At 54.9% G+C, this 16051-nt stretch overlaps 1 protein-coding gene across 4 annotated transcripts in view; it reads left to right on the forward strand.

Annotated features, from left to right (window-relative positions):
• The window catches only part of HIPK2 (homeodomain interacting protein kinase 2), a 173090-nt gene extending 158664 nt beyond the window's left edge, over window positions 1-14426 (forward strand). For 3 of the 4 annotated variants that reach the window (XM_046020150.1, XM_046020151.1, XM_046020149.1), the window contains exons 13-15: window positions 6123-6367; window positions 12366-12523; window positions 13843-14425. In XM_046020150.1, coding sequence (XP_045876106.1) covers window positions 6123-6367; window positions 12366-12523; window positions 13843-14313 — 874 coding nt within the window. In that variant the 3' untranslated portion in view covers window positions 14314-14425. Of the gene's footprint in view, window positions 1-6122; window positions 6368-12365; window positions 12524-13842 lie in introns of all 4 variants that reach the window. The other variant, XM_046020152.1, reaches the window with a different exon arrangement.
• The last annotated feature ends 1625 nt before the right edge of the window (window positions 14427-16051 follow it).

The raw sequence follows: 16051 nt of genomic DNA on the forward strand, positions 1-16051 counted from the left end.
AGCAGGGAGCCTGCTCCCCCCACCCCCGCCTGCCTCTCTGCCTGATCTCTGTCTCTCAAATAAATAAATAAATAAATAAGGGCCCAGTGAGGACACTGCTAAGCTGCTGTGCCAAAGACTTGGGCCTGAAAATGGACGTCAGCCTAACAGAGGGCAACACACATTTATGATTCCACGGGCAAGGTCAGCGCAGAGCGGACCCCGTGCCCATGGCCGGCCACCGGCCACCCTACCACTCCTTCCTCCCCTCCTGGTTTGTAGGCCTGAGTGGAGAAGCGGGAGCGCGACGCACGGTGTCACTGCAAGGGGCTGTGTTGTTCTGCAGCGTTAAGTCACAGTGTAGCCCCAGGTTGAGGGACAGGTCCCAGCGTCCGACTCCTCTCGGGAGACAGAAGGATGTTTAGTCAAGCTGACCTCACCGCATCCTCTGTTCCTTCGAAACACCCCTGCGGAGGGAGTGCTGTGCCGAGGGGCTGCGTTTTGAAGAAGAGACGCCACACCCGCAGCCTGCCCTGACGCCCCAGCACGTGACAGAGCCACCTCAGATGTGTGGTCACAGCCTCGTGGGGCCGCGGGAGGAGCAGGCGCGAAGGGCCAGGTCCCACAAGGCAGAGCAGCGCTCAGTGGCCGGGTTGTGGGAGGAAGTGGAAGAAGAACGAACACCTGCTCCTGCAGTGGGGGTGGGGGGGCCATGGCTCCTTCCTGGCCTTGCTTCTGATTTTCCAGAAGATGGTCACATACAACAGTCTTCCTAGCGATACATACGTGTGTGTGAGAGAGAAGGAGAGAGGTACACACAGATATCAGTGTGTGGATAATGTAACTTGAATAGAATGTATGCACCGAATTTAACATGGAGATTTTTGTGAGCTCACTAAGGACTTTAAGTTGAGAGCTGTGTACTGCACCGGAAAGAGCGCATTGGCCTAGAGGCATCGGCTTCTGGCCTCTCTCCTCACGAGGTTCGAGGCTCCCAGCCGTGCGCTTCTAACTGGATGGAGGGGGAATGGGAACAGGACAGCAAGTCACATGCGTCCCCCAGGAAGGTGGGTGGGTCAGCAGCTCTCACCTCCATCCGCGGAGACAGGCGTTCCTGTGCCCAGCCCCGTGCCCCATTAGCGAAGACCACTGTCACCGGCACCAGAAGGAGGAGGTACAGTTCGTTAGCATTTTCAGTGCTTGTGGGCAGGAAGGGGGAGCATAAGAGAGATGACGCAGCAGAGCAATGTACTGAGTGCAAGCCCAGAATAACTCAACAGCAGAGAAGCGTAACCTGACTGCAAAATGCGCTAAGGACTCAAGTAGATATTTCTTAAGGAAAACTCGGAAGTGGCCAACAGCTCTGTGAAAAAATGCTCAGCATCACTCGTCGTCAGGGAAACACAAATCAAAAGCACAGTATCACCTTCTACCTGTCAGCGTGGCTGTTACCAGCAGAACAAAAGTGAAGACGGTGTGGACAAGAATGCGGGGAGACTGGTGGGAATGGAATGCAAACCGATGCAACCACAGCGGGAAACTGGAGGTTCCTCCAAAAAATTAAAACCAGGGCGCCTGGGTGGCTCAGTGGTTTAAGCCGCTGCCTTGGCTCGGGTCATGATCTCAGGGTCCTGGGATCGAGTCCCGCATCGAGCTCTCTGCTCGGCAGGGAGCCTGCTTCCTCCTCTCTCTCTGCCTGCCTCTCTGCCTACTTGTGATCTCTCTCTGTCAAATAAATAAATAAATAATTAAAAAAAAAAATTAAAACCAGAGCTACCATCGATCCAGTAGCTTCACTTCTGAGTGTCCGTCCAGGAGAGCGAAGCCAGGACCGAAGACGGATCTGTAGTCCCACGTTCATCGGAGCATGATTTGCAGTAGCCAAGATGTGGAAACAACCTACGTGTCCCTCAGATGAGCGGACAGAAGAATGGGTCAAGAAAATGTAGCGCATGCGCACAGCGGAATGCCAGTCAGCCTTAAAAAGAGGAAAATTCTGCAATATGCAAAAAACCTCTAAACACGAGGTTTCTAAAATGGTCAAGTTCGTAGAATCGGGCAATGGGATTTCCCTGGCCGGCGGCGTGAGTTAGGCAACACCTACACCCAAAGTCAGCAGCGCTGTACCGTGCACTTAAGACTTCGTTAAGGGGATAGGTCTCCTGTTAGGTATTCTAGGTAGCGTAATGGTCTTCACTGCGCAGTCTTGCAGTGAGCCTCGGGGACAGCGTCTGCGAAGCACTTTGGCCAGCAGTTGTACATCAAATAATGTTGCCTGTGGTCACTAATCAGTGTTGTAGTAAGAAAAGAGTGCTGTTTCTTCCCTACAGCCCTGACCGTGGAAACAGAGCAGTGGAGGAAGTCACACAAAGTTTATCGGTGGAGATGAGTTTTGACCCAGGTCTTGAAGGATGGGGTTGACCGAGACTGGCAAATAGAAATCAGAAACCCATTCCAGAAAGGGCCTGACAGTCCCAGACTTGTGTCCATTCCTCCAGCAGGGTTTCCTCCATCGGGGCTGATTTCTGTCCTTCCAAGCTCTTTATTTCTTCCCATCATTTTAAAGTGATGAAAATCAGCTGTTGCCATGACAACACAAAGCAATTTGTGAACTCTGGGAGCTTTGTTCTTTACTCAGAAGTGGTGTTCTGCCGAGGACATTGAAGGAAATGTTTCTCATTCTGCTCCTCTCTCTCTCCGTTGCATTACCCAATTCATAAGGAGATTGATAAACTATCAATAATAATTAGACATTGTAGTGAAATGAACCCCAGTGCAATCAATACCTCTGAGCCAGAAGAATCCGTAGTGGTGATGTCAAATGTGCGCTCATTTTTAAAGTGACTCATTTAACAGCTTCCCATTTGTTGTCAAATCTGCGTCGTGTGTTTGGGCAGAGCGCAGAGATTTTTAACAGTAGGAGAGATTAAAAACAGAGCGATCAAATCAATTCACCTTTTCCGCTTGTCACAGGCAAACCCAAAAAGATATGTAAATTAGCCCTGGACGGTGTTGTTGGCTCTTTGCTCATTAGGCATAGTGAGCTGTGAAAACTGTTTCTGGGGGTTTAATCCCACACTCCTGATGGATAGCGAGACTCTGACACGCAGGATCCTCAGCCTCTGGGGGATTTCCATCAGGAACCTGTTGGGTTTCCATCAGGAGATGGCCCTACACTCTCACAGCTCATTCACACTGAGCCATCAGCCGTTGAGAGACTCTTGTCGGCAAGCCATCCTCCGGGGACCAGAAGCTCACTGATAATTCTTGATGGGACCCGCCCAGTGGATCCTTTCATGCCACTTTCCCTGACAGATTCCAAACAAAGCAGGTTGGAAGCGGAGGGATGTCCTGGGTCACACTAATATCCAGGCCACTGTCCAGGTCACACCGGTGGATGGACGGCGGAACCAGGACTCGAACACCAGCTCCCAGGACACGTTTGGAAACCAGCTTGTGCTCTTCACGTGGGGTCCGCGCACCTGCGGCAGAACACGTGTCTGTGCGGCGAGAGGACCTCCGCACCACTGGGTGCGACACAGCAACATACTGTGCGGCACAGTACGTGTCTTAATGACACACCGGCTGTGGCGGAAGCTGAGCGCCGAGGACAGGGCGGCCCGGCTCCCCTCATCCGCTCTGGAACTGGGCGCTGTATGGAGTCCTGGCCTCCGGGGCCCCTTCCCCTGGTCCTGGGACCATTTTGTGATGGTGTATGCCTGGCGGAAGGGGGGCCCTGCGTTAAGTCCGCCTCTGGGCTCCTGCACGTGATGCTGCTGTGAACACTGGCCTACGAGTGTCTGTCTGAGTCCCCACTCTCCGTTCCTTTGTACAAGTACCGAGGAGTGGCATTGCCAGGTCCTGCGGTAATGCTGTGTTGAGCTTTTTGAGGAACAAGCATATGGGCTTTTTGCATTTCAGCTGTTAGAAGTAGGAAGCATAGGTCTTCGTTAATTAAAGTGTATCTATTTTATCAAAGTTAATGTGCAGAGCAGTAAATATATGCAGTCAATCCATTCCTCGCCTGCCTTTGAGCTCCTAACAATTGTCATCAGCACAACTCATTTGACAGCTCATCACAGAAGGCTTTGTGACATCCATTATTCTCTTTAACCGATTATTTTAAAGCTTTTGCTCTTTAGCTTGTCATGTTTTTATACAGTCCCCCACTGCAGTTTTAATCATCTCAAGGGCAGAGGCACGTATTGTAGCTCTTTGAGCAGGAATTCCCCGTCGCACCTACCACAGATCTCCAAGATAGCTAACTAATGCGTTTCCGTTTCTTTCATACCGATCTTCTGGTTTATTCATAGACTAAACACTTCTCCATCAAATCCATACCTCGACAGAATCCACTTTGCCTGGATCAGTTTTTGCAAACCTGTTTTCATGTGTTAAGTGAGGTAACACAACCCAGAATGGTCATAATAATAGCTGACTTGTATGCGCTTACCCCGTGCCGTCCGCTATCCAGAACATTTCCGTGTATGTTCTCAGTTCTCAAGGTCAGCCTGTATATGTACGTACCGTCATTACCCACGTTTGACCGAGAAGGAGACAGTCACTCAGAGGCTGAGTGGCTGACTCCCCACGGCCACACAGCCAGCAGGTCCTGAAGGTGTTGGCCGCAGGGCCCGTGTTCTGAGCCACGGACACAGTTAGGGAGGGACCCTTCTACCCTGAACCAAGAAGGACAAAATGTGTGGCCATCTTCAGCCCAAATGTCAGTCGTGCCAGGCTTCGGGGAGCAGGGGGGCTCAGACCTTCTGTGGGCTCACTTCCCAGCTTTTTGTAGGTCCTTTTTCGGCTGCCCAGGGCTCTCAAGCTTGCCCACATCTCTGCTGCCCTTAGGATGGCAGGGGTCTGTCTTGGAAAGAGTCTGGCCTGTGACTGGCCGCAAGACCTTGGGAAGACACCTGGGGGAGGGGGCATGGTGGTTCCATTAGGCGCTCCATAAATAGCAGCTTCTTCTCTTAGCAAATTAGTTGGAAGCTGACCATCTGACGTAGGCAGTCGATATTTCTTAAAAATAGATGATCAATATATAAAAATAGATGCAAATCCATTTTTAAAACCTTCACAATAAGCAACAGATTCCATATCCATCATCCCACCAGCGTGTCCTGGAGGCAGACGGAATTGGTTCCCAGAGGAGCCGCACCAACATAAATATCTCGGGAGAGAAAACGTGCTGGCCACAAGCCATCCGAGCTCGTTCCTCCCTATCAGCATAGAACAAAGTTTCAGATACAAGAGGAAAACCAGAGATCCTGAGCAACTCTCTCCCCATGGGAGCCCTTCTGACCTCCCCTAGACACAATGCTGTCCCCTCCCTGGTCCTTGGCCCTGGCTGTGGGGGAGGCAACAGGGGGGCCAGGCCTCCCCCGAGAAGGAGACTCTCAGACATCTGAGTGGCCTGTGCCACAAAGTCATTGCATGTAAGACCACACCGCACAGGTGTGGCTGAGGGTGTCCCATCCAGCTCCCGATTTCTTTCTCCCAGCGTGTGTGACCCGGGCTGTGTACGGTCTGTGTACGGTCAGCTTCTCAGCCCCTCCCTCTTCTTCCACCCCTCTCTCTGCATCCTGCGTCCTCCTGGGTGTTCCGCTCCCTCCTGCCTGTGTTCACCAGATCTCCCAGGCCTGAGCCTAAGCGGCCGGTGCTCCCTTCCCAGCCCAGGGCCTCAGGCTGCAGGGTCTTGCTATGCTCTTTCTGCTTGCGGAGCTGTCCCCTTCTGGTGGCTCAGAGGGTGCTGCCACACAGCTGCTGGCTACAGGTGCCTCCCCCGCAGTTCTGCCAAGCCCTGCTGCAGGGGGAAGGCCCAGGGCCACCTGGAAGCTTCTCCCAGGTTCCAGAAGCACCTGTGGGTCCAGCTGCAGCCCCTTTCTCCTGTCTTCACGTGTCCCCTCCTCCTCCCACTGCTGGTTGGACGGGTGACACTTGCGTGCCTCGTCTCCTCATGAGGGTCTGGAGAACAGACGTCACATTCCTGCCCCCTATCCAACTCCCCTCTCCCCTCGCTGCTCGCCTCCCCTGTCTCAGAACGCCAGGAGGGGCCTCTCACACAGCCAGTTCTGGAATGCTGCTTGGTGTCTCACTTCACAGCCGCCTCACGGTTCTGATTTCTCCCTTTCCGTTTTCAGCACTGTCTCCAAGCAGAGAAAAAACGTCATCAGCTGCGTCACGGTCCACGACTCTCCCTACTCCGACTCCTCCAGCAACACCAGCCCCTACTCTGTGCAGCACCGCGCTGGGCACCACACCAACACCTTTGACACCAAGGGGGGCCTGGAGAACCACTGCACCGGGAACCCCCGCACGATCATCGTGCCACCCCTGAAAACCCAGGCCAGCGAAGTGTTGGTGGAGTGCGATAGCTTGGTGCCAGGTAATCGGGGGCCGGGACACCCCTCTGCCTCTCCGCCGCACGGCTTTCCTTGGGTCCTGCGACGAGCGTCGCGTTGTGTGAGAGCTCCTAAGCCCCGGGCCACTGTAGCTCCTAATCCAAGGATTTGGCTCAGGTAGCCAGGGTAGGATTCCGCTTCCCGCCATGTAGAAGCAGCTGTTTCAGCTTTTTTGTTTCTGTAAAGACTACCTCGCTGCCTTTTCAGTGGCTCCCCCACTGACGGGCCTGATAAAGTAGGAAATAAAGGCCACCCAGCTCCCTCTTCGCTCCTCTGGGATGACACCCGGCTTAGGGAGTTCCTGACCGAGCAGAGCAGCTTCCCGTGTGGAAAGAACCTTCTCTGAGTCTTGGCGGGTGAGGGTGATGTAGGCGCCCCTCGGCGTCCCCTCAGAGCTCGCTGTTGGGACGAGAGGTCATAGCGAGTGTACTTGTCTCCTCACCAGCGCATCTCCTGAAGGCCTGAAAACTAGACTCTAGAATGAAGGCTGAGAGTATAACCTTCCAATACAGTTAGCGGCTCCCCCCGATTTGCTAGTATCCCTTCAGCGACTCCCTTGTTCATGCTCACCAGTGGAAGAATTTAGGGAATAAACCAGAAGCCATCTGCTTTTCTGCCACAAACTGTCAAAGAAGATTTTGTTCTGACGCAGGGAGCTGTTCGTCAGGAAGGACCCCCGTCTAGGTCACGTGCTGCAGGAGGCCTTGGGACCTTCTTGGGGTGGTCGCCACATGGAAGCCCACCGGGTTCATCACTGAGAGTGACCTTCTTCAGGGTGGGGTCTCTAGCGACTTTTCCTAGCCCAGGGCCATAGGCCAGCCCACATAGTGTGGGACACAAGGACATCTCTTTCCAGAGCCTTCTTTCTCCACCCAGGCAAGGGTTTTAGTAGAAACCTCGGCGGGAAGAAACATTCTCTAGAACCAAAGGAGCCTGTAAGGCAAACAGAGTTGTTCACTGAGGAGACAGGACTCCTTAGAGCAGCGGCCCTCGCAGTTCTTCTACTCATATGTCCCTTAAGTAATTGCTTGAAACTATATCTGTCGCACATTTTTAAGTTTAAATATTGGCAAAGGATGTCGTTTCCGTCATGTTGTATGTCGCGTCACTGTTGAAGTACTTTGAATATGTGTGTCAGAGCCTCGGAACTACAGATTCTACTCATCCAGTCCATGGGGACACTGCCTTGTCCCCGCATGAGCAGCCACTCCTTGTCAGCAGCCAGGCAGCCAGGCTAGTTCACCTCTGTCAAAAGTGGCTTCCCTGTGACAGCCTCCTCATCTCTGAATTTTGTTTCGTGCGGTGGTGGAGTAGGGAGTTTCCAAAGCGTCTGTAGCCTGAACAAGAGCAGGCTGGGCAGCATTCAGTGCTTCTTACCCGAGGTGGCCTGGCGTTGCTAGCCAGGGACTGTCCGTCCCTCAGGAGTCGGTCAGCTTTTTCACACCTGGAGGCGGGGCACCGTGTCAGCTGTCCAGAGTGAGAAGCAAGGAGAGGCACTGGGATGTGAGAGCGAAGGTGGAAAGGAAAAGCAGCGGATGCTAAGGCTGGTGGATCCGTTCAGGAAAAGTTAACATTTGCGAACTCAGAATCTGGAAACTGGCCCTTTTAATCTCTCCTGCCACACACTTTCCAGTCCTCAGGAAGCCCTACACGCGCTGGCTTCAGTTGTGGCCTGCGAGGGGCCGCCTGACTGGCTCAGTCAGGAAAGCGTGTGACTCTTGATCTCAGGGTTATGGGTTTGAGCCCCACGTTGCATGCAGAGATGAGTTAAAAATATATATATATCTTAAAAATAAATAAATAAGAAAGATTGCAGGCTGCAATGCACGTAGCTTGGTGTGAAGGGCTCTCCTGCTTAATTAACAGTAAAGGTCTTAAGACTGTGTTGCCGAAACCCTTAAGGAAGTCTGGCCCTTTTGTTGAGCAGGAAGAGGAGATAGTCCTGCAGTCTTAAAAACTCCAAAAACCGGGGCACCTGGATGGCTCAGTCGGTTAAGTATCTGCCTTGGGCTCAGGTCGTGATCCCGTGGGGCTCCCAGCTCAGCGGGGAATCTGCCTCTCCCTCTGCCCCTCCCCTCCGCTCACCTGTGCACATGTGCGCACGCTCACTCTCTCTCTCAAATATGTAATTTTATTTTAAGCCAAAAAAACAAAATCTCTGAAATACAAATTTTAAGTCTACAGCAAACTCAGTGGCGGTAAAGCCTGACCTGAGTTAGCAAGGGGCTGTCACAGTCTCTTTGTCATAGTCCTCTGTGCCGCTTCGCAAAATATCCCTGGGTTTCGGAGCAGAAACCTTCCTGGCTTTGATTACAGTTTGGTGCCCAAGGCCATGCTGGGGGTAACCTAACATACTGAACTGAACCTTTCTAAAATCTGAATTTCTGAATTTCAAAAACGTGTGACTCCCAAGGATTTTAGATCAGGGATTGAGACCTACAGTACAAGACCGTGGGATTTGTTACATCAAGAGTGCCCCTCCGAGACACCTCGGGGGAACGCTGTGACAGTCACATTCCCTTTAAAATATGGCTAATTGTCTATAATAATTGGTTCAAGATAGACCTTCTTGAGGTCACCTAGGAATTAATTTTTTTAAAGATTTTATTTATTTATTTGACAGAGATCACAAGTAGGCAGAGAGACAGGCAGAGAGAGAGGAGGAAGCAGGCTCCCCGCTGAGCAGAGAGCCCGATGCGGGGCTCGATCCCAGGACCTTGGGACCATGACCTGAGCCGGAGACAGAGGCTATAACCCACTGAGCCACCTAGGTGCCCCAGAATTAATTTTTTTTTAAGATATTATTTATTTATTTGACAGAGAGAGAGATCCACAAGTAGACAGAGAGGCAGGCAGAGAGAGAGAGGAGGAAACAGGCTCCCCGCTGAGCAGAGAGCCCAATGCGGGACTCGATCCCAGGACCCTGGGATCATGACCTGAGCCAAAGGCAGAGGCTTTAACCCACTGAGCCACCCAAGTGCCCTGGAATTAATTTTTTTTTTTAAAGGTAGTTGCTGCTAATTTTTCTTAGCCTTTTAAATCAGCATGAGAGAGGAGCCAGAATCCCCAGGTTAGAAATGCGCCTTGGAGTTGTGTCGGTCTGCGGTGCTGGTTCCCTTCCGTGGAAGGTGACACCCTTGTGAGGACAGGGACTGAAACGGTAAGGCCACCTAGTCCACCCCAAGCGAAGAGTGGTGCAGAGACCGAGGCCCGGCTTTGCTGGCATGACAGCAGCCTTGGGTCTGGAAACCACAAAGGCAGGAGAGGACAGTTTTGCGGAGCCGCATTTCATGACTTTCAAGTTCCATTAACCATTTCCACGCGGGCAGGGGGCCGTTCTGAGCGCTTACCCCACTGCCTTTCCCCAAGAACGGCTGGGAGTCTCTGAGAGCTGTTTCTGACCAAAAAGAGAAGGGGTGGGGGGAGGTCGTTCTTCGCAGTACGGCTACTGGTTCCGAGCAGCCAGACGCTGCTGTCTCTGGGGAAGCCCCCAGTGTAATTTGCTGCCGCAGAGAGAGATTCGTTTTCCCCCATGAGGACACACTGCACAGTCTTTCTGGTGACAGGCAAGAGGCAGGAAGGAACTTCATGCTGGTGCCTGCTCGTCCCCAGCCTGGGTGGTTTCTCAACACTACAGCACTCACTCCAGCATCATCCCAGGTTCAGAAAAATCAGGAAAGCAGCCTTCCTCAGGGTCCTGGTGCTCACTTGGCCCGGAGAGGCCAAGGTGTGACCAGGTTGCAGCACCGCCCCCGACCCGCACCCCAGCTGAAGCTCCTGGGTGTTCCCGGGCCCGGGTCAGGAAGAATGCTGTGCGGGCCACAGGCCCTTTTCTCACAGAACTCTCCCCTCCCGTGGCTCTCAGCTCGGGAAGGAGCCCTGGGGATTTCTCCCGCCGCCTTCTCAGGTCTCCTGGGTTAGTCAAGGTTCTTCTGGAAGGCAACAGAATGAACTCTACACTGCCTTAAGACACACAGTTTACTGGAAGGAATTAAGAAGGCCGAGGGAAAAGTTCAGCAGCCCTGTCCCAGGCTGGGCCGGAGCCAGAATTCCCGGGACCGGGCCACTGGCAGCCCGACGCCTGCTTCCTGGAGCACTGCTTCACCCTGCCCCGGCGACTCCCAGCCTCCCAGCTGTCTGTTTCCAGGACACGGGACTTGGTTGTCCCAGCTTGGAGTGGACACCCGTTCTTGAGCAGCATTAGCCGGGCTCAGAGCTCAATGATCAAGACATTAGCAGTAGCTAACACACCTAACGCTTTTTCAGAGCGTAACATGCGACAGATAGTGAACGGTCCATTGACAGTCCCTCATATGCACCTCGAGACAACCCTCTGTGAAGCTACCATCATTCTCCCAGCTTCCCAGATACGGAAATGGAAGCACAGAGAGGTTAACTAACTCGACTGAGGCCAGGCACAGGACCTCGCCAGACCCCGGCTCCCCAGCCCACCCACACTCTGCAGCACCCTCCCACTCACCTAGTGCGGACAGGACCCCCAGGGGCTACCTTGGGAGCCAAAGGCTGTTCCCAGGGTGGCGGATCTTTGAAAACAGCCAGGCAGGGCTTGACCAGAGCATGTCCCTCGTGGCTCCAAGCCACACCTCGGGCTTGACCTTCAGCACTTGCCCTCTGCCGCCCTTGGCACTTCATTCATCTCAGCAGGAGGAAATGGTTCTCTTCATCTCTGGGCCCCCCTGCAGGACCCCCTCTGAGCCAGGGCGTCCTTATTCGTGCTCTGACCCAGGCACCATTCCCTGTCCCCGCAGTGGTGGTAGCAGGTGCGTGCAGGGCTCTGTCTCACCATTTCATCTAAAACTCCTAACCTCTTACAGACTCAGGCTGTGGATACCTTGAGCTCAGGCTCATTACCACAGAACGTCCAGAGAGTTGAAGTAGGAGCAGAGAGACAGCATCCCCAGCTGGGGCCCAGACGGCAGGCACAGTTTGTGAGCTGCTACAAAGCAGCAAGGACTCCTTCTCCATCCCTCACCCGGCAGGGTCCCCCAAACCCCGCCACCCTCCAGCTCTCGGAGGGCCTTGGAGAGTCTGACTGGGTTTGGCTTTTGCACACCTCCATACTCGGGGGCCTGGCAGGCCAGGCCCCTCTCCTGAGGTGCTTGTTGCTAATAGAGATGCCCAGGCACACCCCTCCGCTGGTGTTCTGGTATGGTGGGTGGATGGGAGGACTGTGCCAATGCCTGGTCAGATTGGGGGTCTCTGTGAGGACCCTGTGGCTCCCTCCCCAGTGAGGCAGCTCCCCCTTTCCTGGAGGGGGGCTGCTGCCTGTGGGGCCAGGAGGCTCCCCGTGGACTTCACTGTGCACCCCAGTCCACCATCCCCAAGTGTTCAGTTTCTCAGACCTTCAGTCTTCACGTTTCTCTCCCTCGGCAGTTAATCAGTGTTCTCTCTTGCTGGCCCCAGCCGTCTCCTCTCTGACTTGATCTCCTCACTCTGGGATTTGTAATAGAGTTGCTCCAACCCAGTTCCATCAAGGGCCTGCTCGTTGTGACGCGAGCCTCATTCATACTTCGCATCCTCTGGCCCGGTGTCGCCTGTTGTCCCCTAACCACCACAGGCGGCTTTTCCCTCAGGACGTGTGTGGCCCTTTTCCTAGGGTCCATTTCCTGTACCTTGCCGATCACTGCGTCTCCGGATCTCAGCAGACAGCCCTGGACGGGGCACGAAGAGCTATGGAGACCTCCCCTCCTTTCCTCCGTTAGACCCTCCTTGAGCTCTTCAGTGTCCCCAGACAGGAAGTCCCAAGTCCAACAAGCTGGGACTTGCTCCAAAGCCCACTGGACGGTCCAGCATCCCGGCAGACTCTTCACCGGGTCTCGGGGAGATGAGGCTGACGTTGAGGGCTGGTCCCGGGAACACACTCCTTCCCGGCAGAGCGGCCGTGCTTTCCTAGAGGGCAGGGTCTTCTGGGCAGTGGAGGGCCTGTGACCAGTCTGTGACCCGTGGCTCTTCCCCACACAGTCACCACCAGTCAGCACTCGTCCTACAAGTCCAAGTCCTCCAGCAACGTGACCTCCACCAGCGGTCACTCTTCAGGGAGCTCGTCCGGAGCCATCGCCTACCGGCAGCAGCGGCCAGGCCCGCATTTCCAGCAGCAGCAGCCTCTCAATCTCAGCCAGGTGAGTGCCGCCCGGCCCTGGCCTGCAGGCCTGCAAGTCATCTGGGATCACCGCAGTCCCCTCCCGCCTCAGCTGCCCAGCTGGTGGCCGTGGCTCAGAGGGCCACATTCCCCTGGTGGCCGGACGGGTCCCGAGGGACCTCTGCCTTCTTGCCACCATGGGTTACGCTGGGGGAAGTACGTCTCCTTGGGTCCCAGAAAGCCAGCCCCGATACAGTAAGTGGTCTCGTGTCACAGAGCACTCAGTGGCAGGATGGCCCCCAGCTCGCCCTCCCAGCCAGGCAGAGGCTAACACACCACGTCCTGGCCCCATCAGACCAGGATGCCTGGGGAGGGACCTGCAGGCTGACAACATCGGGCTGACTGGTCCATTGCTGTGAGGGAGACCAGGCCACACACGGGGAACCCCAGGCCGAGGGCAGAGAGGACTCGGAGACAGCGGGTGGCGTTGAGGGGGAATTACACGTGAGCAGAGTCGCCTCGGCACAGCGGCCTGTGCGCACAGGGTCTGCGTCACGTCTGACCCGCAGAGTGGCCTCGGGGTCCTGTTTCCTCAGAAGCCATGGAAGTGAAGTCAATGGGGAGCTTGTGTTCCGAAACCCCTTGTCCAAAGGGGTGCGCTTGGTAAACTGAGGGCGCGTGTCTGTGTCATCAGGACTCCAGGTCTCTGGAAGAGAGGCTCTTCCCATAGCAGAGTTCCCAAGAGCCTGGGATTTCAGAAAACAAGATTTCCCGGTGAGGGAGAAAGCAGCTGTGGCTCAAAGAGGGCTTCCTCTGATACTTCCTGGCCACAGTAGGCCCTTAGAAGACATCCTGTCTCCTGTTACCTCCTCAAGCTGGCTTGGTCTGTGTGTCATCCAGCCGGGGACTCCGGGGACTCTGGGGACTCGGGTGACTTGGGAAAGCGTTCCTTTCTCAGTCCAGGCTAATGTTGCTTTCCCAGCCTACAAGAGAGGCATCTTCCCTCACTCCTGTGGCTTCTGGCCTCCTCCCCTCCTCTCCTCCCCCTCCTCCCCACTCCCCTGTCCTCCCCTGCCACCTTCCACCTCCCCTTCCTCCCCTTCCTCTCTTACCCTTTCTCACTTCTCTCTCTTTCCCTCCTCCCTCCCTATTTCTCCCTCCTCCCTCCCTCCTTCTCCCTCCTCCCTATCTCCTCTTCCTCTTCCTCCCTGCTCCCCTCTTCACTTCTCTCTCTTTTCCTCCTCTCCCTCCTCCCTCCCACTTCTCCCTCCTCCCCTTCCTGTCCTCTTCCTCCCCTCTCTCTCCTCCCGCGTGTCTGGCCCCCACTGCAGCCCTCTCCTGGTGCTTCTCCTTCTCCAGGCTCAGCAGCACATCACCGCAGAGCGCGCCGGGAGCCACCGCCGGCAGCAGGCCTACATCACTCCCACGATGGCCCAGGCCCCGTACTCCTTCCCGCACAACAGCCCCAGCCACGGCACTGTGCACCCCCACCTGGCCGCCGCAGCCGCAGCAGCCCACCTCCCCGCCCAGCCCCACCTCTACACCTACACGGCGCCCGCGGCCTTGGGCTCCACTGGCACCGTGGCCCACTTGGTGGCCTCCCAAGGCTCGGCGCGCCACACCGTGCAGCACACTGCCTACCCGGCCAGCATCGTCCACCAGGTCCCCGTGAGCATGGGCCCCCGGGTCCTGCCCTCGCCCACCATCCACCCGAGTCAGTATCCAGCCCAGTTTGCCCACCAGACCTACATCAGCGCCTCTCCAGCCTCCACCGTCTACACTGGATACCCACTGAGCCCCGCCAAGGTCAACCAGTACCCTTACATATAAACACTGGAAAGGGAGGGGAGGGGAGGGAGGATGGCCAGAGGGGAGGAGGGCGGAGGGGCAAGGTGGGAGCTGGGCTTTTTATACTGAAGATGCGGCACACAAACAATGCAATGGGGCAGGGGGGGCAGGGGGCAGGGACGGATACAAATGAAACTTGAACTAGGAGGTGGGGGGACTTAGAGCAGAGAAGAGAACATTTTAAAAAAAGAAGGGATTGAGGAGGGGGAATTCTATGCTTTTTATTTTAAAAAAAGAAAAAGAAAAAAAAGAAAGCATCAGTAACAAAGAACACAGCTCACGAACCCATTCTGCACCAAGCTGGAAAGGAGAAGAAGAGAGCAACGGAAGATTCTGGAAGTGGGAGGGGGGCCCCAGTTTTTGAAAGAACTTTATCTATGAACTTCTCAAAGATTATTTTCATATGGCGGCATGTGACATTTAAGAATTTGCTGTCGGGGACACCTGATATGGAAATCCAATAGATTTTTAATGATGGAACATAAGAATTAGGGATTTTTCCAGAACTCGGAAGGGTCAGCAGCCCTCTAGAAGGTCAGGCCGTGGCCTGAGGAGGCTGATACTGGGGGGAGTGGTTGCGTGGGGTTGGCCAAGCCCGGTTGTGGTTCGTGTGTCAGGACTGATTGGGGTGGGGGTGGCCCGGCTGAAGGCCGCCTCCCCACCGCAGAGAGGGCGCATTTTCTCCTCCGGAGCACTCTGGATAAATCCCTAAGCAATGTTACTTCTTCAGTGTCATTAATATTGTGTGTTGCAAACGTTAGGGTTTTTCTTTCTTTTTCTTTTCCTGAAGGTTTATTTTCTCTTCGAACCAATCCCTAGTCACGTAGCATAGGACTAGCGGTCGTCGCCGACACCCTGGTAGAATGTAGCAGTCAGCACCCCCGTTTTCTACTTTGTGTTCAACTCCAGTGATACCAATAGATTATTCCTCAACGTAATTGCACAAAAAAAAAAAAAAAAGCGATAGAACATAGGCATGTAAGTGTGGTGGTCCAGGTGTGCGAGCGTGGGCGAGTGTGTGCGGGCGTGAGCGCGGATGCCGCCCTCCCCGTGTGTCCCTCGGCGCCGCCATCACGGCTCTCGCATCCTGGGTTTGACACCGGTCCCTCCTAGTGCCTTACCGACCCACAGACGCGGTGCGAGGGTGATTCCGCGGTACTCCAAGACGCGCACTGAGGCGAGTCCCGTCATCTCAGCTCGTCTCTCGTGCTGTTGCAGCATTTTACTCTGGTCTTTCCTTGTCTTCTTTTCTTTTTATTTTAATTTAAGTTAAGTTAATTTGGACACCTGTTGTCATTTTTGAGCTGTCTGCTAGCAGAGGGGTGTCAGGGAGTTGGCAGGAGCCGGGGGCAGGGTGGGCAGGCGCCCCGGGAGCTTAGGAGAGATGTGGGAGATGGGTGGGCGGGTGGACCAACCTGACTTGGACTTTGGAGACCGAGAGCACGAGAGACTCCCCACCCTGCACCTGCCCCCACTCTGCCTCCAGTTTTGTTTGGGGCGCCGGCTCTTATCCTTTGTGGGGGCAGAGGTCCCATCCGTGTTGTCGGAATGTTGGCCTTGCCCGGTGGCTGCCTCCTTCCTGATACGGAAGCCCAGGGGAGAGGAGGCCACCTGCGACCTCCAGGCTTGGCCCAGCCTTCCTGCTGTCTGCAAGGTGGACGCCGCCCTCACACCCACCCCACACTCTTGCACACCCCTGTCCGTCTCTCTCATTGCGCCG

This window comes from Meles meles, chromosome 10 (genome assembly GCF_922984935.1).
Source record: "Meles meles chromosome 10, mMelMel3.1 paternal haplotype, whole genome shotgun sequence".
Taxonomy (NCBI): Eukaryota; Metazoa; Chordata; class Mammalia; order Carnivora; family Mustelidae; genus Meles; species Meles meles.